The 15,594-nt window shown below is 37.7% G+C and overlaps 1 protein-coding gene and 1 pseudogene across 1 annotated transcript; both read left to right on the top strand.

The window, feature by feature from the left end:
- Positions 1-760: 760 nt before the first annotated feature.
- Positions 761-3,017, top strand: LOC131894511 (vomeronasal type-1 receptor 4-like; annotated as a pseudogene).
- Positions 3,018-13,849: 10,832 nt separating this feature from the next.
- Positions 13,850-15,269, top strand: LOC131903853 (vomeronasal type-1 receptor 4-like). The gene has a single exon (XM_059254661.1). The coding sequence runs from the start codon at positions 14,193-14,195 to the stop codon at positions 15,267-15,269; it is 1,077 nt and encodes a 358-aa protein (XP_059110644.1). The 5' UTR covers positions 13,850-14,192.
- The last annotated feature ends 325 nt before the right edge of the window (positions 15,270-15,594 follow it).

The raw sequence follows: 15,594 nt of genomic DNA, 5'->3' as shown, positions 1-15,594 counted from the left end.
ATTTCCCACTTGCTCCTTGTGAGTTCTTGTCTTCCTCTCAGGATAAAGAATTATCAGATCACCTCCAACTGTAGTCTCTTAAGAGGTGAGAGTAGTAAATTAGTCATAATTGTTTATCATTGCCATCTGTGGCAAACAGTTTTCAGCAGGTTATTTTTGTTGTTGTTGCTCAAGCCTCTATGCCCATTGCTACTGTGCAAAGATAATTGGCAGTCAAAGGGTAGAGGAGATCAGAGAATTACAAGCCCATATCTCAGGTACCGCTTGCCTTTTTAAGGCACAAGATGTAGTCACTGAGCTTAGAGCACTGAGAATAAAATCCTGGCAGGGAAGGCGATGTGGTTTTCTAACACCTACTTAGATATCGGAGTTCATGAATTAAAGGTGATCTCAGTAGTCTAGTAAGTGATTACATGAGAAAAAAATTAGACTTGAAATTTAAGCCAGTTGAAAACACCACCACAGAAGAGTGAAAGACATTCTAGAGGAAATGGTTCAAAGCAGGAAAAAAACATGGGATCTGGTCCCACCATTAACCATTCTGAATGAATTTGATCTTCACTTACAGTGACTGCTGTCATTTAGTCCAAGAGACAATGAAACCTGATTTTCAAGGTGATCATAGCTTTATATTAATCAATTTGTTGCTGAACACCCCCTCCAACCACCAGGATCTTAAACTGGATTTTCTTGGTTCTTAACACTGCACCTGTGCTGTGTCAAAGTTTGTTTTCAAGTATGTGATGAATGTAAGGAAAGCATATAGATCTGTAGAAAATTGTAAGTTTCTGGAAACTGTTAAAGAATTTCTATAATTGTGCAGATGTGGCAGGTAACTGTGATGCTAGCATTAACCATCCTGACAACATTCCCATCTCTAATCAAGAGCCCATCTCCCTCTGTCAACATTCTGAGGACCTTTAGGAAGAGCTAACAGAGATACTGAGAGTTTGTAGGATCACTTGTCAGGGAGTCACATCACATTTTATTTCTTTAAAACATCCTTGTTGTTAGGGGAGTTTTTGTGAATGTGTGAAAGCACAAGAGGACTCTACTTTCTTGTCTATGATTCTTGTTAATACTGATCTAAACAGTAAAGTCTGGTAAGCACATCCAATGAAATGTGATCTGAAAATTGTATCACATGTTATATTTGTGAGTCACAAAATTCAAGTTTGTATATGCAACATATGCTATAAAAATCAGTCTGCAAAGTGCTTCAATGCTAATAGCACTATTTAACTCAGCTAATGATTGGAACTTAATTCAGCTTATGCAATAAGTGACTTATTTATCGTTCCTTCATACACACATTTACTACTGTGTGATTTTGTACTTAACGTGAAGTGATGGTTTGGCCTCTGATCAAGGAATAAGTCTTACGATTGCTTCACGTGCTTATTTTTAGAAAATGAAATAAGTGAGCTATAGGTCAATACTACCTTAGATTCATGCTTCAGTTTACTCATTGCTCAGGCTCATCATAATGCAGGACCCTGAGGTATTACGTCCCCACAGTTCATGCACCTCTATGAACATGTCTTAGTGTTCACTAATAATTGACATTGGTCTATACCTTTAATGTTCACAAACAAATGGATACTTAAAATAGAAGAAAATCATAAAACTCTAGCCATGTGATATACAGTAAGGAAGTACAAGAACATAAGTAAATACTCCACAGCCATGCCTGGAAAAAATAAATAACTTGTGCTAATGGAGTATGTGAAATGGCTTTAAACTCACTCTATCATCACCCAGCAATTCTTTCCTCTCACTATCCTGAAGTAGTCACAATATCAAAATCTCAACTTCACTGTGTATAACTCAGAGTCCCCTCTCATTTTCATTGTTAATATGTTAATCACTAGTATCTGCCTTGTAGATTTGGAAGAGTGAACAAGTTATATACTGTTTTTCTTACAAAACATGGATTGTACATTATAACCACTTATATAAACACCGTGAATCATTTATTATTAATTCTAGCGGGTGGTACTAAGTTGTATGCCAAATGTTGGGTTTTAGGTAACATGGTGCAGGCAGCCTATGCCTATCTCCCCATGTACAATTCTCAGACTCAGGCAGTGGAGATGTATCCAATGGCAGCTGGTGGCTATAGGGATTATTTTGTTATCACAGACTGTGGCTGCAGTTTTGGGCAATTCATCTCTCATCTACAATTATGTCTTGCTTTACTTCAAGGCTTACAGATTAAAGTGAATGGACTGGATTCTGATGCACTTGATTGTGGCAAAATTCTTAACTCTCTTGTGTAAAGGTGTTCCACAAGCAATGGCAGCTTTTGGTTTGCAATGTTTCTTCAATGATTTTGAGTGCAAGCTGTTTTCCTACCTTCACAGGGTGGTTAGAGGTGTGCCATTTGGCAGCATGTGCTTAATGAGTCCAGGTCGTCACCATCAGCTCTGAGGATACTATTTTGACTGGCTTTAAAAAGAAAGCTCCCAAGTACATCAGCTATTCCATGTACCTGACCTGGATCCTATCTCTTCTCTTTAGCATTGTTTCCCTTAAGCGTATGTCTGCAAAACCATGCAATAAGAATACCACAAGTCTCAAGGAGTTGGGTTACTGTTCTGCTGTTCCTTTTGATAAAACTGCTGAAATACTGCATGCAGTATATGTGATATTTTCAGGTGCTGTGTACATGGTGGTGATGCTATCTGTGCTCCAATAGCTCCACGGTTCTCATCTTGCACAGGCACAAGAAGAGGATGCAACATATATCTAGGACCAATATCTCTCCTAGATCTAGCCCTGAATCCAGAGCAACACAACTTTTCTACTGGTGAGCACCTTTATCTGCTTTTATACACTCTCCACACATTTTAGCATCTGTTTAATTTTTTTATTAATCTCAGCTAGTATCTGTTGAGTACTCATGCAATATTTTCAATGTGTTTTGCTTCTCTCAGCCCCTACTTGCTCCTGAGACATGATTCCAGTGCATCAAGCCTTTGCTTTGCTTGGTAAACTATTGAAAATCCCCCTAACTAAAGGTCACCCTGACTATTCCAAACCCTTACAGAATTCTCATATTTTGTGTCATGCTCAGAAAACTGTAACCACAGTATAATATTTGTATTCTCTGGGATTGTTGTTTTGTATAACAACACTTCTATGTTAAATGTACATGCATGCTTTTACATGCATAATTGCATGAATGAACATGTGAGAGCATATCTAATGAGATTTTGTTTACTATTAAAGCAATACCACTAAAAGACTTAATGTAAAGTATAAGTTGCAAGGGATAGAAGAATGAAAATAGTTGTTAATTTCAGAAATGTAAATAAGTTAAACTATAATAGCAAATTGGTTTCATACAAATTCCATTTTATGTTAGCTTTTCTTCCTGGGGAGAGAGTGAAAACTGTAAATAAATCTAAGTGTTTTCATTTTTTCCCTTTGGGATTTACATTAGTGGTGTTACTTAAAATAATTTTGAAAACTAATTCACAGGATATTTCATTTGAGTCCCTTCAGTGTGTCTTTGTGATGCTAAAAAATGGAGTGCATTTTCATGGTGATCACATAGTGTCTGCTTTATGACATGCATACAGTTTTCTTGTATGTGTTGATTTTCACTATTTTTACTTATTTCCTTAGACACATGCTTCATTTTGAAAACATAACCAAAATTTAAAATAAGGTCATGAGTGTCCAAAATGACAATCATGATTTCCTTCTTAAGATGAAATTTTCACTTACTGGTAGGTAGCCATGAATCTTTCATGGACAAGTCAGGCTTGTTCTTGTCAATATCTTTTTCCACCAGAAGCCCCCTCTGCTTGGAGTTACTGCTTTATACATGAATTCTATAGTGTCCAACATGCTTTCCTTGGCTTGAGTCAATATTTCACCACATGTTCTATCGCCTTTACTATAACTGAGAACAACTGGGACTCTCAACAGCCAACTAAGTACCAGGAAGGAGTTTCAGGCATCTTACCTCTCCCTACATAACTATTGGCTTTGGATACGTTGTGGCCAATTGACACTCATTGTCTTCACAGCACACTCTGATGTATAGCCTTTTCCTCTGAATTGATACACTCCTTCAGGAGGAGGGGGCTAACTGGAATAAAAAAAATAGACAAAATCACCTTATTTGGGAAATATGAAACTTGCAAGAATCACAAGGGCCTCTCCCCAGTTATCCAGTGCTATGGAAGCAGAAGACATCTGTTGGGGGAGGATATCCTCAGCTGTCTAGCTACCTCGAGAAGGTTATTAGACGGAGTGCTGCCTGAAAGTCACACAAGAGCTTCAGGATTGCAGTTTTCACTAGACTATACTCATATCTTGGTGGGCCATTTAGTGATGCAGTTATTTTTGCTCTGCTTTCTGTTTCTGTTGGCTAACATCATGTTTGAAGTTTAAACTTACTATGCTTGTGAAACCAAAAAGCAAGTGTGCCACCAGCATATAAGCTCCTAGCTTGTTCAAGCTGTACTGTGAGCCCACTCCCCTTTTCCTCAGACATTGAAGATTATTTTGAAGAACTGTCTGCTCTTGTAAAAAATGAATGAATGAATGAATAAATAAATAAATAAATAAATAAATAAATAAATAAATAAATAAATAAATAAACCACCTCTGCTTTTCTTACAAGATAAGGATCACTAGGCTAACTGTTGTTTCTGCTTTTGTATTCAAGCTCGCTTACTCTGTTCAACAAGAATTGCCAAACAAAATGTAACCTTATAAGTTTTGTCTGGAGTGACATGACTCCAGGCTACATCTTGGGAGCTCTTTCAGATGTAGTTCTGGAACCAGGTGTTGACACCAATACCAAAATAAAAACCTCCTCTATTATAATTTTTTTATTGTCAAATTAGTAAAACACTGATCAACTCCAGACCCATAATGCTGTAAGGAAGCCCTTCTCTAGACTCCTTTTAGTCACTCCAAAAATGCTGTTTGGTTTTCCAAGTTGTCTGGACTTCACTGGAAAAATTCATTTGTTCTGTTGTAGGTTTCCTCTCTGTGTGTGTTGTGCGTCCTCAGGAAAATTCTCTCACAAAATATGCTCCTGATGACCACCTCCATGCTTATTGTCACTGGTTTAGCTCTATGTCACATAGTAAGATAAAAAGATATGAACCTGAGAAAGCACCTCATACAGAGGAGAGATATTTGATACATGTTTTTATTTTACAGCCATCCTCATTCTGTATGTAACACATACTTAAATTTGTTCTGCCGTTTCCTCTCTAGAGTAACTAGACATTTGCTCATGTTTCTTCAGAAACAGTGTTTGAAATTTAGTTCAAACAGACTCACATGGACTCACCACAGCATTCTACTAATCCTGAAGAGAAGAACAAACATCACCCCTACTAAAATTATTCCATAAAATGAAAAAGTGCTCTGTATATACTCTGATACCAAAACCAAAAGAGTGGAAATTAAAGATAAGTACCTTTGATGAACACAGAGCAAATTTTTCAATAAAATACTTGCAATTGAATTTAAAGGCAGTTCAAAAACCAATTCAATACTACCATGCTGGCTTCATTCCAGAGATGCAGAGATGGTTTAGCATGTGCAAATGTAATGTATTAGGTCAATGGACTCAATTTGGAAACCACAGATTATATCAACAGATGCAAGAAAAACCTTTGATATTTTTCAGAGTTCCATGATTAAAATTCCTGAGAAACTAGTGGTGGAGGGGACATATTTCCAAATAATGAAGGCTGTATATGACAGACCCACATCCAACATCATCTTAAATGGAGAAAAACTTGAAACATTTCTGCTAAGATCAGGAAAAAGACAAGAATGTCCTCACTCTTACTCAATTTAGATTTGAAGCTTAAATAGAGTATTTAAGACAGAGAATAAGAGGATCTATATGGAAATAACCTGGAGGTGGGTGGGGATGGGAATATGAGGGACCAGGTTGGGGGATGGATAGAGGGAGAGAGTAATGAAAGAAATGCCTTGATGAGGGGGCATTTCAGGGTCAGGTATAACAATGGTGCAAGGGAAACTCCCATGAATCTATAGGGATGACCCCAGCTAAGACTCTTAGCAATAGTGGATAAGCAGCCTGAACTGGATATATTGGTGACTATCCTAACTTTCATCAGAGTGTAGTTGAAGTTTTCCTGTGTTCCACCTGGCCTGTGGTCAGGACAAGTCTCTCTCACTTGCCAGTCCTGCAGTGGCTTGGACCCAAGTAAACACACAGAGGCTTATATTAATTAAAACTATATGGCCTAATGGCTCAGGCTTCTTGCTAGCTAGATCTTACACTTAAATTAAACCATTTCTATAAATCTATACCTTGTCATGTAGCTCATGGCTTACCAATATCTTTACATCTTGCTTCTCATGGTGGCAACAGCTGGTAGCATCTCCTGACTCAGCCTTCCACTTCCAAGAATTCTCCTCTCTGCTTATCCTGCCTATGTTATATTTCCTGCCTTACTACCGGCCAATCAGCATTTTATTTATCAACCAAATCAGACCAACACATTCATAGCATACAGAAAGACATCCCCAGCACGTCCCCTTTTCTTTTTTTTTCAAGTATATATTCAATATTGATCATACTCACCCTTTACTGCCCCATCTAACACTACCAAGCACAGCTCTGAGTGACAAATCCTTCTTGACTTTGTAACTACCCTTTATAAATTCTTCCTGAATTGGTTGCCCAGTCATTGCTATTCAAGTGTGTAGTCATCCACAGGGGCAGGGGGAGACCTACCAGTGACCACATTTCTAAAGAAAAAGAGACCTTAATAATAGTATTATTCTGATAAATGAACATGCTGTTAAATTGAGTCCCAATGATTTATCATTACATCACTAAATTAGTTCATCTCTTAACCCTCATCAGAGAAACTTCTGTGTGTAGTAGATGATGATTAATACAGAGACCCACAACTGTTCAAGGATCAGAAAATAAGACACTGGTGAAATACTCATCCCCAAAAAGGACATCTATATAAAATCCCTCCATCTAAGGATAAGGATTTAGGGAAGAGGGTCCTGAAGATTGTAAGACCTAGAGATGATAGGTGATTAGAATAAAACAGTGTTTTCTGTGAACAGGAAGGTTGTTGTACATTTGGATCCACAGCTGTTGACACTGTTCATGAGACATAAGCAAGATCAAGCAAGACAAAAGTATTAACATGGTCAGGAAATTGTCACACAGTCCCACTCTTGGCTAAGGAACTCTTGGCAGTTGATGGCTACTGGGAAAGGAAATCTCAATTTCTTTAAGGGTGTGACACGGTTGCCTGGATCATAGTCCAGTAAGACCACACTGATAACAATAGTAATAGCAACTGCCAGTTGTTTCTGCAAACCTGAGAGTTTACATATCTCCATAGAAACAACTTCCCATTGGATAAAACCAGTTTCCCTCCATGACTGAGCATTACCAGGTGTAATCTATGGGTAAACATGCCGAAGTTAAAAAACGAATTTGAAAGGCCAATCACCACCATTTAACAAAACAGCATTGTTACTATCCCCACTGAAGGCAAAAGTTTGAACATACATAAGTCTTTTCCCTGGTTTGCAGTAAAATATAGGGCTTCCATTCTGTGTGTTGGCCTCAAAGCCAAACAAATGCATACATATTTATTATGACAATATTGCATTAGTAGGTACATCTGTTCTGGCTTCCTGGCTGTGTAGCACCCATGGTCCACAGCCCATGAGAAATTTTTCATTAACATTTTCCTGCCACTAACTGAATAGTGTGTCATGGCAAAACCACAGCCAGCCAGGAACAGGAGAATGTCTACCTCCATCATTGTTTGATTTCTTAGTGTCCTGCAAACAAACCATCTGATTCTAGTATACATCCAACAACAGTGCCCTCATCCTGAATGATGTGGGCACAGAGGATGGATACTTGACAGTACACTTTTGTATACAGTAGTGTAATTTCATGCATACACTTAAATTTCAATTTCTACTCTTCTTTCTCAGGCTTTTCTAAATCAGTGAGATACTCAAGAGTAATCTTTCTACAGCAGGGCAAATCTCTTAAGGAATTTGCTCTCAACTTCAGGCAAATAACAGAAGATTTTGGCATTTAGCAGTTTGAAGAGTGCTAGAATAAATCATTAAAAAGATCCAGTAAAATATAAAGGATCCCCATTGGTTTTTATCTGCTTGTCAGAAGAGCAATGTTAGGTATGGCAGCATGACTAGGGACTCTATATTCCTCAGCCCTTCATAATATGATAATATTTACTGTAAGCCATTCAGCAGCCTTTTGTACAAGCTCTCCTGTAGCTTCAGTATCATTTTGCATTTCCCAATCAGGTCTTGTCAGTGCCAACTTGCATTGCTAAGCACACATCAGGCCTAAAAGGGAACACCATTATATGGAAGCATGCTGTACACTCCACCAGGATCACCTATTCAATTCTGATAGCATGTGGTTTGGCATCATGACCTTAGTATTTCAATGCTTACATGTGGCAGGAATCCCAGACTTAGCCAATGAACTTTATCCCAATTACACCTCCCTGCAGTGTATATATGTACACAGAATATGGTGTATAAACAACTGCCAAAACAGAGGATAAGACTAGTTTATCCCTCTGCCAAGTTTAATTTTTCCACATGCACTTTTTAAGCACATTATAATTTCTGTGAAACATTGTTCAGATTGTTTTACTAATTTTTATCATTCTTTAAGAATTTTGTCCAATGCACTTTCATCATATTTACTTTCTCCCCACACTCTTCCCAGGCCTTTCCCCTTCCATCTGTAGCCAGATTTGTGTCTTATTTAATAAAATAAATACCTATCAAGCACAGCTTATATTTTCTATTAGTTCTTCAATGTGTAGCCTTCCATTAAAAAGTGGTCGACTCTACAGGTTAAATAACCCTTCACTCTTTCTGTAATCTCTTTTGTAATATAATTGATATACATGGGACTGGGATTCAATTTTGCTCGGAATCTAGTCAGCTGGAATGATCTTTAATTGGTTTTTCACTTCTTATCACCCTTACTTGCCTAAAAGTTATGAAACTAATTAAAATGACAATATATATTACTAAAATATTCTAGACCATCAGATAAAATTCTTACCGCATGATGACATTTAGCAAAGCCACTACAACCCCTCATTGTCCTGATGTTTTTGTTTAATTGACAACAATTTAAACTCTCCTATCACACCTGGATGAGATGGGCATCATGAACCACCTCTTACATGCTTGATTTCTTTCCTACTGCCCCTCATTGCTCTATTATCCTTACATTGGTGTTTTTCATGGGTACAGTGAATGACCATGATCAAGTGTTCCTATTAGCTCATATGATCCAGTCCATCAGGACATTATTTTTTCACAATCTGTTTTAGGTTGCGTAGTCTTTTTCTCAAGGATGCATGAGCACCTATGTTTCTTAATTCTTTGTTTCTATGACACTGACACTACAACTCATTACACATGTCCCCAGGTCCTTCAGCCTCACAAACAGGACTGGGAGTGGTGCTTTATTTTCTTGTTTAAAATATTTCCTAATAAAAACAGTGCATAGAGGATCTCTTGATTATCATACTTTCTGATAATATACACTGTTTTATGGTAGATTCTAACATTGTTCTAAAGCTCGTACCTGAGAGATGTACCTCATCACATTTACTTTATTTGTCTCCTTTTGTGGATTCACAATCTATCAACATAAGGAAAAGGATGCTGATAAATATCTACTTGGTCCTCTTTTCCAGAGCAGCTGCAAATCAAGGCTACTGTGAAAGTCATAACACATGTCTCTTTCTCTTTACAGCCCTCCTCTGTGAGTGTGTTCTTTCTGGGCATTATAGAACTGGGAAATAATTTTATCCAGTTCCAGATAGGTGAACCCATGAAATTAGTGTGACTACTGACAGAAGCCAAGTTTTGTGGTTATTGTTTGATATTGCTGCTGTCATTTGCAGGGAATTTCTCTAGAACATTCTCTTCCTTGTATAGATACTTTTACTTCCTTGCAAATAGCAAAAACATTAAAGTTATTTTTCCAAAAAATGTCAACTGAAGCTTGCCTTTTATTATAAGTGCAAGCTCAAAGAATTAGTTTGATCGTTTATAGTTAGCTTTGATAAATTCCGTTGTGAATTGATAACATCCTATGCTTTTTACTGTGTCTCTTTGAAATACCAACATAAAAGTCTTATAATTGAAATTCTCTTTTATATTGCTATGTGAAGATGCTACACACTAAAATGAGGAATGGAAAATCCATTTGATTGTTCATGAAATCAAGAAATATAATGTCACATGCATAGCTCAATGACAGGCCTCATACAGAACTCCAGAATCTCATGATGCTTACCTCCCTGTTTACCTTCAGGAAACACAAAAGGGGACAGTTTAAATGAGCTATATAATTTTCCTTCAAGAAGTGGCAGCAAGAATGTTTTCCTGTTTTGAATATTGTGAACAGGGGAAACATTGCTCAGAAATGTTTGTGCTTCCACAGCCGTGTGTGCTTATTACTACAGCAGGTGAAAAGGTATGAGGGGAGGGAATATGACATAATCAAGACAGATGTCTCTGGCACTGGCTGCCTCCCTGCAGCTAGTCTGCTGGTAATAAAGATTGTGGCATTGATATCAGCATCTTACCAAAAACAGTATCACAGGTATTGTCTCCAATTGCAGTATTTTCAGCACGGTCCATAGATCAAAAGCCATCTCAAGATTAAAGGTGAGTGACCACAAAGAAAGAAAAGTGAGTTTGTGCCTGATACTAGGACAATATTTCATTAATGGAGAAAATCCAGAGAAACATTCTCCAACAGCAAATAACTAAATCCCTAATTCCTGATGGCACTGAATCTCCTCCAGAGATTCATATTGCAGTGGTATAATCAGAGTCATAATGATACCTGTTTTTCAAAGTGCTAAAACATGTTTTAAAATGTACCTGCTAGCTCCTCTGCCACAACAGGCATCCTCCTCTGCATGGTCAGCTTTTCATCATCTGGTCCCACAGTGTCACTATGCATCCTGGGGTGGAGAGTAAAACAATGAATCATCCTAAGCAGAAACTATATCCAGTGGTCATGTGCTGGGTTCTCTTTATCTTGGAAACATGTATTGTATCCGCCATCAAAGAACTTTAGTCTGAACTAAGAATGAGGCAGATTCCCTAATAAATTCAGCCAAGGCACCTACAAGTTGAAATTAGCATTTGAATAATGTACTCTCAATGTCACCAGTCATATATGTATCATTTCCTTAGTTGCTTAAAAGTTTTCTCCTTTTTTTTGTCACAAAAATACCTACCTAATATGGTAATTCAATCACAGGATGCTCAGAATTCAGGTGCAGATTGGAGTCTCTATATGCTGCAACACACAGCTGTGAATCTAAACTTTGTATAGATATTTACATCTGTTTGAAATATATAATAAGATTATTTCATTTTTTATAATAGCAAGACACTTCATGGCCACAGAGGGCAGTATGTACACATACTTCCCATGGTAGTGGTATTTACCAGCATTCCATTATTACTAATAAAATTATCTGATCAGGAATCAATTAGCACTTCAATGTGTCATCCCAACTTTTGTAAAGCTATACACAGATTGCAAATTTAATTTAGGGTTATATCTTCTTTATGGTAATTAAGCCATATCATTTCACTTGTGTTATCATTACACTGTTGCTATATTTTCTCCCCCAGCATCCTATAATGCACAATGTAGGGCATAAAACAGGTAGAATATTTCCTGGGCAGTTGAGGTTAATTTGTGTATTGCATCTTAAATACACTTAAAAATTACTAAATGCAATTAAGAATGATGACAATGGGCTGGGGTCTTTGGCTACCTATTGGTCCTCCTTGGCCAATAACTCAAAATGAGGTGGTTCATGCTAGCAATGAGATTTTCATTCAGTAACCCATGTCTTCTGGGCCAGAATTGTTCACCTACACAGGGAAACTTTGTTAAAAATGCTCTTTGTTTCTATTTGATTATTAATAAAAAACAATAATGGTAAAGGATAGTTTCCTTTGAAATATCAATGGTAAACCGCTTTCAGTTGTGAAATCAAAGAAAAATAAATCAACTTGGAAAGGTGACTTTGAATGCAAAAACACACAAGCATAAATTTGTAGCATCCAGTTTAATTTAATGTGCTCTCTGAGAATATCAACAAGTATTTTCAATGACTTTTCATCTATATTTAATAATGACACCAACTGAAATGAGGAAGTAAAAATGAGATTTCTGTACAGAACACTTCAATCAGGAAATACCATGTACACATATAACTCAATGTTAGACCTCAGACAGACCACATTATCTTCTCATCTCTAAAGATGAGATCCTGTGACCTCTGAAACAGAGCAGATAACAACCTCTCTGAACTCTGCAGTATTTCATTAAGAGCTCAATTCAGGAACTTATAATTCTTCTTTGCTAATGGTCACCAAGGGAGAAAAGTTCAGAGCAAAGTTCTTGTCTGTTCAAGCCTGCATGCCCATTGCTACTGCAGGTGAAATAATAATTGCAGGTCTGAGGGGAGGTGAGGTCATAGAATCACAGACCCATATTTAGGCACTGACTGGCTCTCTACACCCGACTTCCTGATCTTTGTGGCCATGGAGCTGTGATCAGCATGCTGGTAAGAGTAAATGTACTGACAGTGTAACAGACTGCAACCTGAGAGCAGAGATAAAAAGAAATTGTGGGAAACTTGGTAAGTGAACACAGAAGACAATAGAACAGGGGGCTGACCCTGGATGAAAGACCAAGTCACAAAAAATACAGACAATCCTCAGGGATGGAATCAGGAAGAAAGGAACACTGGGTTCCTAAAAGCACTGAGTTATACATTGAACCTAACGTGTTCCTCATTGTCAGTGCCTGATGTGCTATTTCCCACTAGAAAAGAAGGCTGGCCCTAAAGGGGCCATAAAATGTCACTCTGAAGACAACTTTATTCTTTATGAGGAGATTTCCCTAGGGCACCCGATAAATGGGAGTTTCTGTAGTCAATAACAATGCATAGCTTTGAGGAAATTTGTAAGTCTGTGTGTTTTAATATTGTCTGTGCACTTATGCACAGTGGAAATATGGAGCGTAAGGGGCATGGTAATGAACTCTGAATGGAGAAAGTATTTACAGGCTCTCTCAATTCCAACACTGTGCACTTGGATGTGTACAGACTTTTCTATGAAATATTTTGAAATATGTCCTATAAATCAGATTAGAAGTAAATTCTCATGGCAATAAATTGAAAATAACAGCAACCTGCAATCTCCTTTAATATGAATAATAAAGTTTCAGCCATTCTAGGAATACACCAAGTATTACTTCATGCTTTGAATAAGGAGTGAGATCCTTCCTTCAAACAATATAATCCTACCTTCAATTGGATGAAAATGAAGGACTCTTTAACACAAGGAGTTTTCTCTGCCCCAGAGTGAGAGTGTAATTAATGGAAACAGCATTCATATCCATTTGAAAATGCCTATGTTGACTAAACCTCAAGTATCATACTTCTATAGAAATGGCAAGGGATACTGAAATGAAAGCAGTTATATATTTATTTCTTACTGTCCTCAAATATTAGGACTTAATCTTGTTTTAACAAGTATGAAAACATTCTGATCAATTTTGGTACTAAATTATCCTGGCATAGAATATTGTAAAATGGGAAGTCTGACCAAAAAAAGGGGATTTTTGAGATACCATGGCCTCTCCTAAATTTATCACTGTACATAAAATATTTTACATATTAATGTCTGTTAACATTTTAATAACAATTCCAACTGTGTCAATTTTTGAAATTATCACTTCTCATATTGACATGTTACATATATAGCCTATAATTTACTAACTTCAACTCTATTATAAGTATTCAAAAATTTACTTCATTCTGGTTTCAATATAGATATCATCTCTGAACTTTGGTTAATATTTTGGCCATCTTAATCAGTTATGCATGGATTGATGTTTATTTCCTCAAAGTGAACACAGCACAGGTCATTATTGATCAGTTGTTACAACGGTGTTATTACTATGTTTCTAACATGAGCCACAGGAGGCTTCCTGTGCTCAAGCTGTCACTGAGGCATCATTGCCTCTTTCCGCATTTCCTGAGTGTGAACCCAAAAATAACTGAATGCTTTGTGCGCCTATTCAATCCTTTCCATGTGTGTAATTTATGCCATGGCAGTGGCTGCCCTATAGGTTGAATATTTCTTGTGGACTCATTCTGGATGGAGAATGTCTTGTTTCCTGTACCTGTAGCCCCAGCCTCATCTTCCCATGTAGGATCCTCAGACTGAGAGCAGGAACTGATACCATGGCAGCCAGTGAGCTAGCTGTAGGAGTGATCTTCTTGTGTCTGACTGTGATTGGAGTTCTGGGGAATTTCTCTCTTCTCTACCATTATCTGTTTCTTTACCGAATAGGGTACAAGTTAAGGTCTACTGACTGGATTCTAATGCACTTGATGGTAGCCAACATCTTCAATCTATTGTGTAAAGGAATGCCCCAGACAATGTCAGCTTTTGGTTCAAAGGACTTCCTCAATGATATTGGATGCAAATTGGTTTTCTCCTTTCACAGAGTGGGCAGAGGTGTGGGTGTTGGCAGCACCTCCTTCCTCAGTGTCTTTCAGGCCATTGGGATTGGCCTCAGGGACTCCAGGTTTTCAGACCTTAAAGTCAAAACGCACAAGTGCATTTGTTGCTCTGTGTACGTGAGCTGGCTACTTCATTTCCTTATAAGCAGTGTCAATCTTGTGCACATGAGGGCAAAACATGGCAACGAAAGCACAACAAACCTCAAATCTTTCCTATACTGTTATTGGGTCTGTCATGACAAAACCAGAAACATATTATATGCAATATTGCTGTCAGCTCCTGACATTCTTTTTCTGGGGCTCATGCTATGGGCCAGCAGCTATATGGTTCTCACACTGTATAGGCACAAGCAGATGATGAAACAACTGCCCAGGAATAATGCATCTTCAAGATCTTCCCATGAGTCCAGAGCCACCAAAACCATCCTTCTCCTGGCTAGTACCTTCATTTCTTTTTATACACTTTCCTCCCTCTGTCAACTCTTTGGTACTCTAGTATACAAGCCCAGCTGGTCTCTGGTAAATGTCACTGCAATGGCCTCCCTGTTTTTCCCGACTGTTTGTCCCTTTCTGCTCTTGAGCCGTGACTCTCGGGTGTCCAGCTTCTGTTTGCCCTTAAAAAGCAATAAACATTTCCCCAATGTCTCTGACTAACAGCTGAAGTGAAAGTTTGTTCACAGTTCTTAGTTGTTACTGAGTCATTCTGAAAGAATTGTGAGCATAATTACAGTTACACCATGTCAGTGTGCAGGTTTTTGCAGAAAAGCTAGTAAATTACTATGCATGGAGGTGTGCTTGCAAACACACATGCTCACACACATGTGTAATTGAGTGTATCATTTTGTGTGCAAGCATGGGAACCTGTATTTTCTCTATCATTATGAATCAAGGTATTTATCTGGATGATCATGTAATATATATAAAATACAAAGGATCATGAAAATGTGAACTTTAGGTATCAAGGTAATTGTTAAAAAGT

The sequence above is a fragment of the Peromyscus eremicus genome, chromosome 1 (assembly GCF_949786415.1).
Source record: "Peromyscus eremicus chromosome 1, PerEre_H2_v1, whole genome shotgun sequence".
Lineage (NCBI taxonomy): Eukaryota > Metazoa > Chordata > Mammalia > Rodentia > Cricetidae > Peromyscus > Peromyscus eremicus.
This window is presented reverse-complemented; position numbering and strand designations above follow the sequence as displayed.